Below are 19,539 nucleotides of genomic sequence, written 5' to 3'. Positions count from 1 at the left end.
TTCCTACGACAGCACAAAGCAAACACACAAGTTACTATATGCGGCCGGTGACGAACTGAGCTAAAGTCTTTTCAAACATTGTTCAACTGCTGTCGCTGCAGTCTTTGTGGGTGAAGTGATAGCCGACGTCTTGCGCAAATGTGTCTGCTCCTCAGCGGTTCATGAGTGTTTTCCTAGGCTTATGCAACAGTCGCTAACCCCCGGTGCTGGTGGGTAGACGTCCACGGTGCTGCATGTCAGTTCAGCTCAGATGACTGAGATGTGTGTTTTTGATGGGCGGGGGGGGGTTGGGTGAGTGGAGCTTTTCCTCAGCTCACATATCTATACTGTGACTTTGTCAGGAATAAGATCGACTCAGGGACTGCTGCTTTATTTCTTTGGAGTTAAAATTGCATTGATTGTGTGGAAGTAACTTTTGTTTGGTTTTTAATAAATTATTTAGTTACCTTAGAGAGAGTCCGATTTCCAAAAGTGATTGCGGCTGTTAAAAAAACAAAACACGTATAAGAAAGATATTGTCACATCAATGTTTCAGTTCTCTGTCAGTTAAAAAAAGATCACCTTATCTCGTGATCTATCTCTTGCTTCATACATCAGCTTTTTAATCTTCCTGTTCACCTCCAGATGGTTTCCATAATGCTGACACACTGAACTGACTCTTGCATATCTGCTTTTGTCCAGGTGGCAATGGTAATTAAAACGATTTCATGCCGTTTGGTTTCCTCTTGAATAAAGAAATAAAGCTGATTCATCATGACTCAGGAAAACTTTCGCTGCTCTCAGTGTAATGATCAGATGGGCCGCATGCTTGAAACCAGAATAACAATAAGTTTCCAAAAAAAGCAGCAAATAGGATCCATTCTTTTTCATAACCTTCTTTCCTTATGGAATTTACCGCATTAATAAAGTCAATCTAAGTCTATCCTGCTATTTTAGGATTTTAATGAGGTTACTGGAAGCCTGTCAGGTGTGGTTTTGTTTTGTTTATTGTATATTTTACACAGTCACAAAGCGCTTATACCACAGAACAATAGACAATTATAATACATACAAATTTAAAAACTTTAAAAGGTCAAGAGTGTGAGGAAGATCGTTCCAGAGTTAAGGAGCAACAGTCTGGAAGGATTTCTCTCCTGTGATCAGTAGATTCTGATCCACAGACCTCAGAGCCCGAGCTGGGGTGTAAGGCTGGATCAGATCACTGATGAAAGGTCTGATCATGAATAGATCTGAAAGTAAGAACCAGAATTTTAAAATTGATCCTGAACAACTGGCAGCCAGTGCAGAGTTTTAAGGATCGAGGAAATGTAAGTTCTCCTAGCAGAGCGACTCAGAATTCTCGCTGCACAATAAAAGGGTCAATTTGGGATGGTTCACTGGTGCAATTTGCTGTTAATGTAAGTTGTCGAGACAATACTTGTGCTCTCAATATAACAGCATTTGGTAGAAAATAAATAAAGTAATGTTGCAAATACTGGATGAGAGACTGGAATTTTTAATTGACTGCATGTGTTAAGGAAAAGTCTATTTAATTGGTTTGTTATCCAAATGTGGGCCTCAGCTTAGTACAAATATTTCTTCCCTGGGGAACATTATCTTTAGTATAAGATAACAAGTTGTCCATGACAATGAGTCAATTGTATACATTCAGTGCACAGTGATCTGTTCTTAACAAGGAACAACTCTTCTGTCTTGCAGGAAGAAATCTTAACTGCAACTACAACTGGAACCTTAAATAAGGTTCATAAATGTGAGTAATCCTTTATTTCCGCTTGATCCTACTTTGCAGCCTTTCATTTCTTCAAGAATTACTGTCTCGTTAAACGCACATCTTCTGTCTTTCTTAAGCTTCTTACACAGGTCCACACCCGCCTCCTCATGCAGAACCCCATGAAATGAATAAAGCATCACAGCCTATAACAGGACCCCCTTCCAATCCCCACCCTGCCCCTTCCCCTGGTCTCTCACAGGTAACCGTCCTCACGAGCTGCTTGGGTAGAGATAAGATTCTCTTAATTCATGAAATGATTTGAAATAATTTGAGATGTCTGCACAACGTTTAGGGTTTAATCACAACTCCTTTCTACATCTACTTTCACACTGTCCTCCTTTTTCATTTATTCATCATTCCTTATATCTTGCAGCCCTCCTTCCCCCCCGGGCATCCCACCTCTGTTGTGTTTGCCACCCCACCTCCTCCACAAATGAACCCAACACCACAGCCCCGACAGGTAGGCATGCTCACATCTCACCGCTCACAGCTGCATAACTCTGCATGTCCTGGACTTATTCCTAAATCTGTTTTTCTGTCAACAAGCTAGAGGCAAGAATTCAAATGGACCTAATAAATATTGACATATTGACCACTTCTTTGTCACTGTTTGCATGTCCCTGTAGCTTTTTCTTTTTCTCATTTTTCTGATAACATTAAAAAAAATAATTAATAGAAATTAATATTGCAATTTCACAAAAAGTCTTGCATGTGTTTCTCAGACGTTATAGACTTAACTGGCAACTAATGTGAAACCCCAACTCTCTTGACTCACTTTGAAATGTTAAAATATTTCTCTCCAAGATGCAGTAAGTCTCTCATCATGACCATGTTTTGAAGTGGGTGTGGTTTGGAAAAACAAACAGACAAGAATAGGGTTTTCAGTATGCAGGGAATTTTTAATGTCAATATTTCAAATGATAAGAGAGTTTGGTACAAACAGACACGCACTGATGATAAAATAGAGGTCAAAGATCTATTCAAGAGACACCTTAGTTGCCTTTTAGGTTTTATCCATTGCATCAAAGTCTTTTTTTTCTTTCTTTCTTTTTGGAAGTTGCTTTAGAGTAGCGCATGAATCTTTTACTTTTGACTTTAATCTCTGTACTGTCTGCCTCCTCTTCTTCTCTAGTTTGTGCCAGGGCCCAGGCCTTTACACCAACAGGTACTCATAGCACATTTAAGTCCCCTGCCGAAGTTTTATTCAATAGATTTTGTTTATTTTAAACCCTTTATTATGTTACATGTCCATGCCACCTGTATTTATTTCAAGTTTTGATCTTCTTCTGAAGAATTGTTCTAAACATTTGTTTAAATCCCAGCCTGAATATAACATTTGAATATCACTGTTATTTTATAGTTTTAAAAGCATGAACCATTGCAAAAAAACAACAACATTTAAATACTGTCAGGGATGTCAAACCCATCGCAAAAGGGACCAAAATCTTTAAGCTGTCCAAAAATTGGGCCAGACAAAATGTACTTTTTGAATCTAATGGTGATATTTCTTTCTATTCTTAGAGGCTCAGTATATCTTGATTATCGCACCAAGCAAATTATTTATATTTTTAATCCAATTGGATGCCTCTGTATAATTGTTGACATCGATAAACTTTGTTCCTTATCTTCTACTTAACACCGAAATCTTTATAGATACCACCATGAATCTGCTTTGAGGATTATGCTCCAAGTCATTTAAATGGATGGTTAAAAAGTCACTTTCAGGTGCTTTAAATACTTAAATGTGTACTTGGCCAAATTAAGTGTGATACATTTCCTGTCAATTTATTATAAATAAATCCAAGGCGGAAGCACCACACACATGGTGAGATGCATGATTAAATAAACGATGGTCTTCCATGTGTAGTGTTTGTATTTGAGGCTTCATCTATTCGAAACACATGCTTGGCAAACCAATCTCGTGTTTAAACATTTTCAACAAAAGGGCACGAACCACCGACACTCCTAGGAATTCTGACATTCTACCGGTTCTTGCATGTTGGCTGTTTAATTTCCCTCTGCTATGCTCAGAAGTGATTGCCTCAGGTCGCTCTCCTCTAACTGATCATCTCTTTTTCTCAACCTGTCTCACCTTCTCGCTTGCATTTGATGTGTCACTGTGTGCGATCTGTGTTGTTTGCTGATGAAGGGAAGCTTCAGATCACTACAGGTAACTTGTTTTCCCTCTTCATTCTAATGTTTTCATTCATTCCTCTTTTCTCTTTGAAGGAGTACATTTTTTCTGTGTGTACTTGTTCAGTGTTAGCTGGTAGGCGAGCAACAGAATGTCAATGAGGGGTCTGAATGAAGCGGTATTAGTGGCTTTATCTCTTCCGGCAGGAGTAGCCAATATGTTGCTCGTCGTGTCACAGATTCATGGAAAAGCTATAGCAAGTGGCTCGACTCGCCAGATTCACTTTATTGGAAAGTCTCAACGCTGATGAATAATCACCTTATTTGTTCCACCTTCGTCCTTTTATATTCCTTAGCCTCCGTTTGTAGATTCCAATTACTGTCATGTTAAAAAATGTCTGATGCGTCTACCACTTTTCTCCTGCTACAGCCCTACTACACTAACAGGGCCAGCCTCCCCCAAGGCAATGGGCCCCGAGGTGTCCCCCCCACCAGTGGACCCAGGACTGTGACACCCACACATGTCTACCAGCCGGCCCCCGGGTCCCAAATGATGATGATTCCTGGTCAACAGTTGCCCTTTCCCAGCTCTCCACAGGGCCCGGCCTACTTTACAATCCCAGGACAGGTTTGTGCAAATATTGGATTAGATCAGATATACTTTTTTTTATCCCTCTGGAGATCTCCTTCTGGAAATTCGATTTCCAGTTCACAGCAGACAATAGAAGGTACAGAAGGTTTATAAAAGCAAGAACAAGAACAAAGGGCAAATAAAAAGGGCAAAGTGCAAAGAGACAACAAAGTGCAAATATAAAGGGCTTATAATGAAAGGAAATATTGGTTTCTCCATGTGTATCTTTACCAATAGAAAGTAAATATGCAAAATATTTACACAGCGCTAAATTAAATAATAATAATCCGATGATTTCTTTTTAAAAATATGTTGATGCATCACATCCATCGACCTTGATGCTTAAAACAATTGTGAATTAACTAAAGTGCCTCACGAAGTACGAAGGCTTCCCAGAACAAGAAAATTGAACAAGATTGCCCATAATGTATGGGATTTGCAGGGATAGTAAAATGTTTAAAAACCTGCAGCTGCAGCGATGAGTTCACTAAGAGGTTGTGGGGCGATTAGAGAACAAGTTGTGGATGTTTTTTTTTGGAGTTAGGACCTGGACTTTGCATTTTATCAAGTCATCTTTTTTCTCTGTATTGAAATATATACTTTTTTATGAATAATAGCAATGATGTGTCAACATTTATTTTTTCTGATCGATGTTTTCAATCCTATTACACTTTTTCAAAATTGACTTTTCCCATTCAAATATATATAGCATATATATTTTTTACACGAAAATAAATCAAACCATTAATAAATGAGCACATTATGTTGAGGGTAAAAGAAGAACATGGAGCCCTTTCAAACTTAATGTCCAGAAAATAGAAGATAAGGCACATCTCAGCCAGTCAATCCAAGTATCTACTAAAGGGGATTTTCTCGGTTAACTGCATTTTACAATAATTACAATCATTTTAGAAACCGAATTTGAGGCACAAACACATGGATTTGTTTAGACCCCTATGGGTAAATACCATGTTGATGTCATTTCAATATTGAAATAGTTTACTTTTGGTCATATGTCCCACAAAATGTCGCCTGAGTGAAAATTTCAAACTCGGTGACCAGTAAATTATTCAGGCTAAATGGTGTGTGTGCAAGTGGTTTATCACATTCAAAGATCTACACTTTGATCTAGACAAATGTTTTCTCTCAACTCTTTGGGGATGTGTAATTCACCCCTGCTCATAGATATAGTCATCAACTCCTGGACACTGTAAATAATGACGTTATAAAAGCACTCTCTCAACTCTTCTTAGTTTCCAACTTTGTGCACCTTCTTAAAAAAAACAACTGACGATTCAAAAGCTGATGATGCTTTTTTTGGCAGAACACCACATTCCATTCCTCCTGACAGCCCTTATTAATCTTTCTTATCCTCTGTTCTCCGCTGTGCTACTTTCCTCAGTACCGTTCTGCAACATACGTAGCTACACCGCAACAATATCCTGTCCCTGCCGGCACCCCAGGGTTCTATCCTGGCACCAGCCCAGCTGAATACGGTACTTACGGTAAGAACTTTTTATTTTTCTGCTCAATAAAAACACATGTAAATGCTTGAAAATATCAAGGTGCACATAGTTAAAACATCAACATAACGGGTAAAACTAGCAATATATAGTTTGTTAGGGTTTTAGGTATTTTTTAATCCAGGATTTGTTACTTGTATTGGGTTAATGAAGCTCCATTAAGTGTTTATCTTCTTTTCAGAGCCCCGCAGATTAAACTCTTTGCTGTATAATATAAACCATCACTAGTGTACAGCAACCCCCTACGTCTTAACCTCTTCATAACCATGAACCTCAACAGTTTCTCTTCTTCTACTTGCTATCTTCATATCTAACCTTCATAATTTCTCCATTTTGTCTGCAAACTTTCCTACATGATGGAAGATTTTTTTAAAACATTTTAAAATAAGTTTTAAACAAGACAGTCTTTTGTTTCCTATTTTTGGCCTTGCGTTAATATTTTCCGGTTCCTATCAAAAGTGCAGTGACATGTCAGCAGATGTTGTGCAATGACGGCCCTGTAGCTGACCTGACACATTAAAAGCTTTTTTTAATTTAAAATTTAGAAGTACATTTCTGAAAGAAAACGTAGTTTATAAGAAAAAAGAAAAGATATGTAATTTTCAGTATTATATATTTAATTACATTATATTGTTGATCATGAATTATAATGATTAAAATGATTTTATTCAAAGAGTAATTTCCCGTGAAGGTTGAAATCCAATGAATCAAAATGTAATAATAGGAAGGCAAATAGTTGATGTTTTTTATTTTATTTCTAGTATTTGCTTTTTTCCTAGAATAACCAAAGGTTAAACAAAAACACCCCAAAAAACATATTGTTTAATTTGTCCTCTTTCAGTCTGAAGATCTTGATTAAGTCATCCCCGCATTATTATCTTGTTTTATTTCTGTAAAACAATCCATGTACTCATAAAATATCTCTACAGCGTAAATTTAGTGTGATAACGCCCCCTTGAGGTTTTTGGTTGTTATCTCATTACAATGATTTAAAGCTTGTAGATTTTTCTCATACACATTTTAAATCATTTAGATTTAAACCATTTAGAAAATATAGAAGTAACTCATCTGTTGTCAAGGCCTGGGTTAATCCAAACACAAGATACTTTTATGTAAAAAAATAAACTTATGATACTGTTTAGACTTTACAGATTTTTGTTTTTAATATTCTAATGTCTAATAAAGTGAAGCATTTAATTTTTCATGCTTGACTTAGTGGTGGTCACATGGTTTCCCCTGACATGGGAACATCACATGATTCTAAATAACTGGTCATGTGACTGTTTATTATTTGTATATGTGATCTGCTTTCATGTTTGGAACATGTCACTCATCAATGGCATGACTTTAAATGATATAACATCATCCTTGTTATAATTATGACCATTGTTATAATAATGTTTGGCTTAAAAGTTTTATCCATTCAATTCATTTATTTTTAATATTTGTATTACATATTTGTAATACATATTCTAATTAAAAAAATGCATTAGAATAAAGAAGTATTATTTGTATTAGTTACAGTTAAAGTGATTAAAACTGCAGTTGCTGGATTGTAAAGTTGTCATTAAAGTGACCAATGGTCTGTTTTTTGTAACGTAAGAAGTACCACAGGCTCCCACAGTCGTCCTGCTCCTCACGTTGTCTATACTCGGGTCTGCTTGTGCTCCAAACCCTCGGCTCAGATTGGTCTCACTGAGGCGGAAGGCGTGGGAGGGAGCTGAAGTAAGTGGGAAGCAGCGGGGAATTGGGAAGGTCAGAGGGAGGAGTGACAGACTCAAGTTGGCAGAGGGAGGAGTATGTCTATAAAGAAGTCATTCTGACAGGGTACCTGTAGAGTGGACAGGAAGAAGTAGAAGAGGGGGTTTGCAGAGAAACCCCCTCTTATTTTCTTGATCAGAGTTTTTGGCATGGGTGCTCGAGGATCTAAAGAAGATGAGGACACTCAGGGTAGGTGTCAGTTGGCTGCTTCTTGTTACACTTGCACCTCATTTGCCGTCAGTTTGCTTGTTTGATTGAGTCCGGCCTCTAAGTTACAGTATCAGAACTCCAAGAATGTTCTCGGAGTGATATGAAGTCGCCCCCCCACTCGTCCCCCCCGGTTCTAGCCCCGTCTCTTTCTGCCTCCCTCTTTCACGCTCTCTTTTCCAACCGGTGTGGCTTTTGACTATATTTAGGCCCGGCTCCTCTCCTGGTCAACAAGGCAGACTCAGTAATGTGGCTGTAATGCATGCAGAGGGGGAGAGAGAGAGACCATGCGGGAGCCACCGAGGCCTCTTCAAATCGGAGGAGATTTTCTCCGTTTCTGTCAGAACTTTTTAACATTTGTGTGCTTTATCTCCTGCCAGTTACAAGGCCGGCACACATGTCTTGTTGACATTATTGACTGGGTAAAGGTGCTTTGAACTTTCTGTCACGTTGGAATAAGTGGAGAAACGTGATCTACCAGAATGAGAACAAATACTCGTCTAATACCTTCGGCTGAAGTGCTCATCGATTTTTAAGACGACCGTCTTCCTTCCAAATGTCAGCCTCAGTATATCCAGACATCCCTGTTGTTATTGTCCACTGGTTAATGCGGGGTTAGTCTGTGAGTTGACATGTACACATTCATGGTGAAATTCATGGCAAGTGTACACTTGACTTATAGGTCCAACAGCTTCTATGTCACAACCACCTGTTGCTCAGTGTCTCTTGACTTCCACTGATACTGTTGAGGAATTGGTCGTATGTTAGTCGCAAGATGAAATACAGCAAGTAAATTTATATATTTTAATATGAAATACTTTAATATGATCTTGTTCAATTATACACTTTAGGATTTATTTTGCTTAATATTAGGGTGATTATTGGCAAGTAACTTGCAATACATTACGTATCATGATAAATGGACAATAATGATGACAATATATCAATATATTGCAATACTGTAGAACATATTTGTAGTATTGTCGGGTACTTGACACTGGTGTTGCAGAATTTACAGACCACATGACTCTTGATGAAGTCTTAACTGCTTTTATTTGTTTTCAAACCAAACTATGTCCAAACATCAGCTTTAAAAGCTGCTGGAGTCCAGTGTATCCTCTCATCCTCAGTAATGGCTGGGGATTCTCGCAGGAGTTAATTCTTCTTTTCGCTGCAGAGGATGTGAAGCACCTGAGATGTGAGGACTGCTGCCATCTAGTCTTTTACAAGTTGAATTGCAGCATAACATTTTTCTACCACTACCTACTAACTATGCTTGTCAGGGATGTCACAACATTGTGATTTATTTCATTATTATTATTTTCTTTAATTATATATTGATTTCTTTCTTTTTTTTCATTAAATATGTTAGACAGTTATCAGTTTGTTAAACTCTGTCGCACAAGGGGCCAAATCTATGACACAAAAGAGATGTACGTTCACCAAACCACCTCTAAGGGGAGTTATGAGTCAAATAGCATATTGATTTTTTTTCTTCTTGGAGCCTCAATATTTCCTGAAGATCTGATTCTGCTCAAATTTTTCGACATTGATAATTACAAAGATACGTAAACACTAATGTCTTTACTCGCAATATCAACTTGAACATTTATTTACTTTGATTTTGAGCCAAACATCTAGCGGGCCACACAAAATGACTTGTTGGGTCACATTTGGCCCCCTTACTTGATTTTGACATGAATTTGATTATTATTATCAAATTTGGAATTGTGTACGCTTCTATGAGTTAACCTAGAATCATCTTTATTGTAAATGTATTTTAAAGACACAATTTGTGGATTTATTATTCTTATTGAAAATATTCTGAAACTAAATCTCTCACGCTTGACTCGTTTTTTCTTTTCTGCTAATTTTCTGCTATTTGTTTTCCTCAGCTGGGGCGTACTACCCGGCCCAGCCTCAGTTCCCCCCCACGGTGCAGGCAGCACCAGTCATCATGAACCCCGCGCCCCAACAGCAGCAACCTCCACCTCAGCCGCCACAACACATTCCTACCAAAAGGGAACGAAAACAGGTACAAAGTGGTTTTAATATCTGACTCTCTTGTTTTCGAACCGTCTGATTTTGGTGAATAAAAGTTTTTTACATGTTTATTATTTTTTTTATGTTCTTCTTTATTGTTTTCTCCTAAACCAAGGGGTACTCATTCTTTTCTTTTTTTGCACCGGCACCAGTTCAATGTTGGCATTAGATCCAAGAAGCCACATTTATATTAAAAACATGAAAAATCAAACATTAAGTGCAGAAAAATACATCTCACTTAACGATAAATCATTAGTAGTCCAAGGGCTGGTTTCACTGGTCTTTCTCACTTCTTGTTTTTTTAGGTTAACTTGACAAAAATCACTTCTTGACATGTCAAAAGTCACATGCCAATATTGCCTTTAAAAAACAAACAAAAAAACCCTATTCAATGAAGGAAAAATAATGAAAAAATGGCATAGTCAAAGTTGAAATACAAATTAATTAAATTAACTCGAAAAATTATCAAGTGTGTCTATATTTATTTACAGGCAATAGATTAAGATCTCGAAGGATCAGAACATACCTTTCTACCTGATGTTTGGGTCATAGAAACCTACGTTATTTAATGGTTATTTTATTATTTTATTTTCATTTATAATTTATTTTTTATTTAATTTCATTATTAAATTTTTCTGTGCCAACTGTAATATACGAGTTGTTTCTTTTCTTTTATTTATTACATTCTATTTATACGTATCCACCACCTGTTTTGTTTTGTTAATAATTTACCGATTTAGCCTTGCACTGCTTCACACAGATTCTATTATAATGTTTTTATTGCACTTTTTGTGTTCGAACTCTGGAAGCAGGGTTATTTGGAACCAAAACCTGGTCGTTTCACGGTGGTTTTCCTTTCTCTGATCAAATAGTTTGCTAGAGAAATGCAACAACAGTAGCCCTGGCTACTTGTTTTGAGTCAGCAAGCATCCCACTGTGTCACCTAAAAAGCGAGCAGGGAACACTAGCCGGGCCCAAAATGAGAATCATTTGAATTCTCAGCAGCTCGAATTTATATTTGCAGCCGGCTTTCATGTGGAAAACTCACATTAACAATGGTTTGTTCTAACATTTGTGTCACCACAGAGTTGTTTTCTCTATTAACTGTTGCATATTCATGTTTTAAATCTCATGTTGAGTCGAACTTGCTCATGAACACGTCGTTTTTTTGTAGCTGAAAAACCGATATTAACTCAAAATGTTTTTCGCTTGTTCTTCATGCATCTGTGTTGCAAGAGTCGTGATAAGTCGTAGACCTGTGAGCTTGTCTGGGCCCCCACACTGTCCCTGGCAGCTTATCAGCAAGTATGGTCGCCTTGGGTGGACTTTGACATCGGCCAACGAGGCCCGGTAGAAAGAGTCATTCGAGAAACTGTAAGGCGTATTTATCGAGCGCTGAAGGTGTTCACTTGGGTGAGAATATGTCAAGTGTGTAAGTGACTCTTCATGAAGGTTCTGCAAATGGAAGAAGATCAGTGACATCGAGTATTGAAAGGTTTAACTTAAAAATTAGAAACATTGAATTTAAACATTGAAATATTGCTGTTTTTTATTTAAGCATTGACACTTTATTTTTCAGTTATTATTTTTGAGTAGGTTAATTTGTCTTCATTGAATAATGAAATTCAAAAATGTCTAAATTGAAATGTTAAAATTAGTTTTGAATAAATATTTGAATTCAATTATTTCCATATTACAAGGTTACATTTGTTTCAAATGAACTAAAAATATATATAATTAAGTTATTTCTCAACCCAGAGTTTAATAATACAATTCTAATAATTCTAAAATAAGTGTTACTTAAATTTTGTATGTAATATAAAAAGCTACACATTTTAAAAACAAATTGAAAAAATATTTTTGTATTATTGAAATTTTATTTTTCAAACTGTCTATGTATAAAAAATAATCTTTAATTTTGGAAAATATTATTTTAAATTCAATCACAAAAAAGTTTTTAAAAACCTTTAATACAAAAAGTATTTATCTATGCTTAAAAACAATTCCAATACCACAATTCAAAATGTTAAATTCTGCATTCAATATACTTCTGGCACTGATACACTTCCATAGAAGAGCTGCAGATGTTGGGGAGGAAGTTGAGTGACCTGTGTGTAAGTGACACTTCACTAATGTCATTTGGAGAAACTTGTCTATTTATAGATGACAAAATAATCAACATCTCTTGCGATTAAAAAAAGAGTTTTGGCTTGTAGTTGTTGAAAGGGTTTCTTTCCGAGCTTGTTACTGTGCGCCATAAAGAAGCGAGCGACGGCGGGGGGGGGGTGAAGGACATGTCAGCACATAGCTCAGCTCCACGTGGCCACCGATCTCCTCCCTCTTCCCAGTCGGACGGGCTAACAACCAGCCCCGCTCTGCTGAGTGGCACTCCCTGCCCTACTTATCTGAGTTTTTCCTCCCCACTCATACGTGGTCGTGGCCTGAAAAAAAAAAAAAAAAAAAGTTTGTGGACTTGAGTACTTGCAGAGATGACTGTGCAGAGCGACGGGGGAAAGGGGTGTTTCTCTACCTCGCTGCAGCTTATTTGCTAACCATACATTTTTTTTTTTTTACATTTTTCAAACCCGCCCTTTTCCCCCCAGACCTGCCCTCCTTCCCACTACGGCCCCTTTAACTGTCTGTTAGTCTCTGTGGGCGGGAGGGGGGAGGCGGGGGGTTGCACATTCCAATACCATAGCTTTAGAAGGCCAGTCACTTTATCCTTTTTTTCCTCCCTGTTCTGTTCAGCATATGAGAGAGAGAGGGAGAGAGTGAGTCAAGTTGCTAGCTAGCTCACTGACAGTCGGGCCCTGCCCTGATCTGTTCTGTTACTCCGGCCACGCCGCCGTATATCCCGGCCTGGATCCATGTCGGTTCATCTGAGGTAAAACACCCCGGCTACTTTTAGCTGCTTTTATGCTTTGCTCAGTTTAAAGTTAAACCTGTCGGGGGGCCTCTTAAGCGGCTACTCTAGCTCCAGGATGAGCGAGGCCCACAGGGTTTTCTTCTCTTTTTTTTTCTGTTTATGCAAAAGTTCTCCAGGAGAGTAACTGCTCCATGACAAGTTAAGGTCAGTAACTATTGAGCAGTTTGTTGCAACTGGAGTGTCGGTGAAGTAACAGTTTGAACTTTTAACTCTTCTATATCTTTGTCTGGTTCCGTTTTGTCTGCTGACAATGTGGCAATCGCTCATGCATTCCAGCGCTTGACATACTGTTCATGACATGCTGTTGAAAATCAGTTTTCGCGAGAACTTTTTGTTCGGTGCGACGCATGCTGCAGAGAGTTGTTCGATTTAGAAAGAAAGATTTTTCCAAGAGTCTCGGACAAGTGTCCATTTGTCTGGTGATTTACTGGGAGTGTTGGTTAAGCGTCTCTGCTCAGAATGTAAAAAATGCAGTTTCTTTTAATGAGTGGCAGCGAGTGAGTCCGGGCAGTTTTGACGATGCACACGGATGATTGTAGGCGTCCTACGTTGGGAGGATCCTCTCGAAAAACTCGGCTGAAACCGCTTCTCCTCTCGTTTCCTGGGAAAACGAGACCTAACCAGTTGGATTCAACGCCTCTTTTTTTTTTTTTTCGCCGTCTCTGCTTTAAGCGTGACAACATGTTCTTCTTGTGTGTTTTGCAGATCAGGATAAGAGACCCGAACCAAGGAGGTCGAGATATTACAGAGGAGATTATGTCAGGAGGCCGAAGTGGCTCCACTCCGACTCCTCCACAGGTGAGCTGTCATGACCAAGCCCCTCCATGAACACCTCCAAATGGGGTCTTCTACATAGTGGTCCCTCCCTATCTCGTGGTGTCACCTTATACATTTAATTATTTTGAATCAAGATTCAAGAGCAGCTTTATCCCCAAGTACATATAGGTGTATATACATGGAGCTTTCTGTGGTTGTAGGTTCTAGGAGTAGGTTGTAACAAAACATTAGAAGAGGGAATAGATAAACAATGTATACAAAAATATACAAAAAATAGTGCAGAAAGGTTATAAAAAAAATATATACAGGAAGTTCCTTGTCTTTGTTCACACCATTACAAACAAGTAAACTATTTTTTTGGCAGATAAACTTTACCACAACCCGATGCTTGGTGAGAGGCACTAATTAAAGCACACACACCTAACTTGTGGTGCCAACAAAACACACTTGAACACAACTCCCGTGATGCCTGTCTACACATTGCTCTGTTTCGTGAAGACCGATCGGACGCTAACACACTTTACTCTACATTTCATGTTGCCTTGATCGAAAGTTGTGATTGGTTGGCTGGGCGGCAAAGCATTACGAGATCTGTTCTGCCTCGTATGTATTTTTGAGTTTGCAAACTCAAATTAATGTTGTGATTTAAACAAGTTAAAAAAAAATACTTTGCCGACATCGGTTATTCCAAAAACAACTTAATTAAAAACAAAAAAAAAAGTTTCAGAAAATGTTCATGATCAGTATTTATTTTTTATTTTTTTTGACACTTTCTGTGAATGTACATTCTTGCATGATTTTATCTGCATGCCTGCAAGTCATAAATACGCCAGAGTCTCTCCAGATTAAAAAAAAAAAAAAGTTTACCTCGACTACAAGGCCATTTTGTTTTCTCTCGACAGACAGCCATATCTGGATCAGAAAGCACAGCAGTGGTCCAGACCAACGGTGAGAGCGTTACAGCTGCTGCTACACCAGCACTGGTCAGACCAGGTGGGTGCTTGAACACACACGGCCTTCAAGTCTTTCTCAGAAATGACCCAACCACATTTCTAGTAATCGCACTTTCTGCTGAATAGCTGTCTTCACTTCATGAGACAATTTCTTTCTTATTTAGGGTTTTATGTATCGTCAAATCACAGTGTTTGTTGATCAAAAATTAATGTTTTAAACTACTTGGTGAAATGTATACGATTTCAAGGGTCTCTTTTCGAAAATCTATAACCATTATAAGGATATAATTCTATAATGTAAATTCAGAGTAAATAACAATCATAAAAAGCGTATAATTTTTTAGCGAAAGTTGTTAAAAATCTCTAAAAAATATGACTTTATTCTTCCCACATTGGAGAAAGAAAAAAAGATAAGACATACGCAGACATTAAATAATAACAGAAACATCAATAAACCAAATAATAATGACATATTAATAACCAAAACAAGAAAAAGTAAAAAGGTTGATACATAAAAGGACAACAATAAAACTTCAGTAAATGCAAAGTTGACATAATTTTAAGCAGCATCAAAAAAGAAATAATTGACATACAGTGAAAGACGATCTGATTTAAGAAAACGCATTAAACTGCATTACTTGCCAATTTGATTACAATTGAAAACCCTTTGTAGCTCTAATTAGAACTTAAGGCATTTGCTTGTGCGATATTTTCAGTGATCATTTAGAAAGTGGCAACCTCGGTAATAAAAAAGATGGTTATATTTATTCAAGCATGGTTAGGAAAGTTCAGATAATTGACTTTAATTGAATAATTGAATCTGTAATTACTTTTTTTTTCTCTCAGAATGATTTATTCAATTATTTCCAATTGAGGAAAATGCGGTTTATGTGATTTATCAGAATATTGTGTATCCTGTGTGGAGTCTGTTGTCCAGCTTGCTGACCGAATCTTGACACATCTCTTAAAATAAAATAAAATAAGAGTGTCGAATGACTTTAACTAAACCACATTTTATGCTAAACTCCTTAAATGTTAAAAGTTTGGTGAATTGTTTGTCCTTTAAGTTTGTATTTCAAGCTCAAAATATTTTGATAAAATGTTAAACACAAAGAAAACCACCTTTCAAGCCTCTTTCTATTCAATAAAAATGTTATTTCAGATATTTCTTTATAACATACTGTAGGTGTCAAACTGAAGACTGAGATATTAGATTAATGTTCATGTGGGAAGGATAAGAAAAAGTCTATGGGTGAAGTAGAGCCCAAACTTTAACGCTAACGCTGACTATACAGTAGGTGGAAAAAGCAGTCGGGCACAAAGCAACGTTTCACATATTTACATTTTCCATCAGTGTAGCTTGTTTTGTTTCGATTTTGTGCTTTAATTCTTGTGATATATTTATAATTGTTAGTTATATTGTTCACTCCAGTGGTGCTGTGCTGATCTTATTTGAACTTTTTATAAATTATAGCTAAAAGATGAATAAATATATTTTATTCAAAGCAATTAATGTATTAATCAATTCAATTCATAATAATTTACCGGAAAGGAGCCTGATGTTGAATTTAGTAAATGTTCTGTTGGTCATAATAAACAATCACATACTGTAAAAAGTACTACCAAAAAATACAGAATCTTAAAATTGTTAAAATAAATGTTTTTTTTACCCCAAGAATTTAATGCCTGTTACTGGACTACTTATAACCCCTTTTTACTCTGTTCCAGATGACAGAGGAAAAAACTTGCTTCCTCCTCAGTCAAAGACGCCTGAAATCAAGGCTGACTTCCTCCCATCAGAGGCCTCCTCCTCTGACACGGACACTACATCCACGACACCCCCTCCTCCCTCACAAGTGGACCCCACTTTCAGCACTGTTTCCACCTCGTCACTTAGCAAGCCCGTTGTAATGGATCCTACCCCCATTTTAAAAGAACCGACGCCACCCCTTCAAACGGCGCCCGAGGTGCCCGCCTACCCCGCACCGCTCCCCGACCCCGTCCACAAGGCGCGGTCAAGAGACAAGACGGACAAGAAAGCAAAAGAAGAGGAGTTTACAAAAAAATTGGAGGAAACCGATGAACCTGCTGCCGCTTCTTCAGAGAGTTCTGTTTGTCCCGCGGCCCCGTCTAACGGGGTGGTGTCTGAGGATTTGCCCGTCGTCTCTGAGAAGATGGAGGCGCCTCTGGAGTCTCCTATTGCACAGCCAGAAGAGCTTTGTCTGCCCAACGGTTTGCCTCTCCCGGCCCCGCAGGACCCTGAAGTTCCCTCCGCCAGCACGGCAGAACGCGACGACAGCCCCATCGCCGAACCCGACGTCAGTGTTACTGCAGTAACCGACGCTGCAGAAGAAGAAGAAGAAGAAGCTGCAGCTGAAATTGAGGAGCAGCCTGTCCCCGTCCCTGTGGAGACGGAGGCAGCTGAAGAAGAAGTCGTGGCCTCGGACCTCGCACCCGAGGATGAAGAAACGGTTCCTTCAGATGAAGTGGACGCTCCAGTTGAAAGCCCAGAAATCCAATCCAAAGTCACGGAAGAGACGCCTCTGCCGACGGAAGAAGCTCTTTCAGCTGCAAGTGTCCCAGAAACGGTGCCCGCTCCCCCCGCCGCGGCAGCAGAGGAGAGGGTGAGCACCCCACCTCCTGCCCCGGTTAGCACCCCCACACCTTCAGAACCTACTATGCAAGGTCAGTCAGAAACTCTTATTTCTGTTGTTGTTGTTTTTTGCCCTTCTTTACTAAAGTGTTGTGTTTTAGCTGCTGTTTCTGTGCCAAAGAAGAAGAGGAAGATGAAGGATTTAAACAAAAAAGAAGCTAAAGGAGATCTCCTCGATGCCTTCAAAGATGTGAGTTTAAAAGTCGGATTCATTTTCTAACGGAATAACTTTAAAATGTCTGCTTTTATGCTTCTTTTTGAGCTTGTACCAAAAATACAGTATTTTTTTTCCTCTCCATACGTTTACTTTATCTATGTTAATAATGATTTTTTTTAAACATTTTTTTTAAAGCAATTAATCAATAAAAAATATAGGAATTGTACTTTTGTTATTTTCCTTGTAAAACATTATCATAATTTAGAAATGACTAAAGTAAAAACTGGAAAATATATTTAAAAAAATACTTGTTTTCATCTAGTTGTTACAATATAGTATTATTAAAGGTTCTTACTTTTTACAAAAGTAAAACAGCAAACAATTGTTGAAAAAAACATTAAAATTTTACATTTATAACCTGACATACACAAACACAAACCCTGTGGAACTCGACACAAGCGACCATTAGTGACCGACTGTCATGTTTCTCTCAGGATGTGGTTGTTGTCCCACCTGAGCCCGAACCGGTCGCAGCGGCACCGGTGGAACCCAAGCCCGCGGCGGTTCCCCCTCCCGCCCAGGACGACTCGGACCTGACCTGGGAGGACAAGGAGGACAAACTGGACGCGGAAAACATCAAGCCCGACGATCCGGAGGCGACAGCAACAGACAAGAAATACCAGTACAAAGAGGGTGGGTCTTTTTCTCCTTGTCAACACTGATGCATCGATGCTGTACATGTCATGACTCCTGCGTGACGATCCTGTGAAAACATGTCATGAGGTGTGATGTGTTCTCTTTGTTGTGGTTGTCACAGAGGACTGGAAGCCCATCAATACAGAGGAGAAGAAGAAATACGACCGAACTTTTCTTCTGGGTTTCCAGTTCAGCAACGCCAGCATGAACAAGCCGGAAGGATTACCTGCCATCAGTGATGTTGTTCTTGACAAGGTAACGTCTTTAGTAATACTGTCAAAACCTGCACAAGATCGTGCTTCTGCATTTAGTTGGATCTAGTTAGATGTGTGGCAGAAATGTCCTCAAGGGTTATGTAAGGCAGAGGACGCACCTCAGTGGGGCCCTCAGGGGAGAATTTATGTGACGACATCACCTGCTCCACGGTTGCATAGTTTTGTTAAAAAGAGAGCTTTTTTGGGGGCTTGTCAGCTGGAAAGTTGGCCTCGCAATGGTGTTAAAAACCAACTCACATGCTGATTATATGGCTGTGAAAATGTAAAGACATACCAAGGGATGAGTTTCAATGCTCGTTCAGGAATCCACTTGGACTAAAGTTAAATGTTGGACCGAAATCAAATGTTCCTCTGTTTCTCTGTAGTTGGTTATACTTTAAACCAGGATAAAGTGACGTTAAGTGACTGAAGTTGTATTTATCGTTTTATATTTTAGTTGAAGATTATTCCTTTAATTTGTCAGGCTTTTCCTTGAATTTCTGTAACTCCTGTGTTGTTCTCAGTATTATCTTGATCTTTAAAGTAAGTACTTTTTTGAGTATTGTTTCGATTGTTTAAGCGCTTTGTGACCCTGGTCTCCAAAAGCGCTATATAAATAAATATTACTTACTTAGTTACTTACTTAATGACAACTTGTTAAATCTGCACATATTCTTCATTATTTCAGGCAAACAAGGCCCCCCTGCGCCAAATCGACCCCAGTCGACTACCGGGGATGAACTGTGGCCCTGATTTCACGCCCTCCTTTGCCAATCTTGGAAGGCCTGGAGCTGCAGGAGGTGCCAGAGGACCGGTGAGTGCTCCGATTCTGCCCTGTTATTCAATCAAAACACAGTTTTATGTAACCTTTATCTTAGTTATCTTAAGTATAAATCTCAGCCTTTAATGATGCAAACACAGTGGTGGATGGAGAGAGTTGCTGGAAGGGGAGGCCGGCGGATAAAAGAATGAGCCTCTATGGTCTGTGGTTTTGGTAAAGCTGTGGTAGAAGACCAGTGTGGTGGAAGTGTAACTTTAGTTTAAGGACCGAAGT

General features: G+C 38.6%; 1 protein-coding gene across 4 annotated transcripts in view; it reads left to right on the top strand.

Annotated features, from left to right (window-relative positions):
* The window catches only part of LOC148075006 (eukaryotic translation initiation factor 4 gamma 1-like), a 37,133-nt gene that overhangs the window by 2,771 nt on the left and 14,823 nt on the right, over positions 1–19,539 (top strand). Inside the window, exons 2-16 of one of the 4 annotated variants that reach the window (XM_087794963.1) lie at positions 1,699–1,750; positions 1,849–1,970; positions 2,145–2,231; positions 2,904–2,936; positions 3,921–3,941; positions 4,335–4,532; positions 5,938–6,040; positions 9,922–10,061; positions 13,701–13,793; positions 14,675–14,765; positions 16,454–17,410; positions 17,480–17,568; positions 18,030–18,228; positions 18,353–18,486; positions 19,174–19,299. In XM_087794963.1, the coding sequence (XP_087651089.1) occupies positions 1,896–1,970; positions 2,145–2,231; positions 2,904–2,936; positions 3,921–3,941; positions 4,335–4,532; positions 5,938–6,040; positions 9,922–10,061; positions 13,701–13,793; positions 14,675–14,765; positions 16,454–17,410; positions 17,480–17,568; positions 18,030–18,228; positions 18,353–18,486; positions 19,174–19,299 (2,346 nt within the window). In that variant the 5' untranslated portion in view covers positions 1,699–1,750; positions 1,849–1,895. Of the gene's footprint in view, positions 1–1,698; positions 1,751–1,848; positions 1,971–2,144; positions 2,232–2,903; positions 2,937–3,920; positions 3,942–4,334; positions 4,533–5,937; positions 6,041–9,921; positions 10,062–12,691; positions 12,954–13,700; positions 13,794–14,674; positions 14,766–16,453; positions 17,411–17,479; positions 17,569–18,029; positions 18,229–18,352; positions 18,487–19,173; positions 19,300–19,539 lie in introns of those variants that run through there. The other 3 variants (XM_087794965.1, XM_087794966.1, XM_087794967.1) reach the window with 3 other exon arrangements.

This window comes from Callionymus lyra, chromosome 7, assembly GCF_982586985.1.
Source record: "Callionymus lyra chromosome 7, fCalLyr1.hap1.1, whole genome shotgun sequence".
In the NCBI taxonomy this organism is placed as follows: domain Eukaryota; kingdom Metazoa; phylum Chordata; class Actinopteri; order Syngnathiformes; family Callionymidae; genus Callionymus; species Callionymus lyra.
This window is presented reverse-complemented; position numbering and strand designations above follow the sequence as displayed.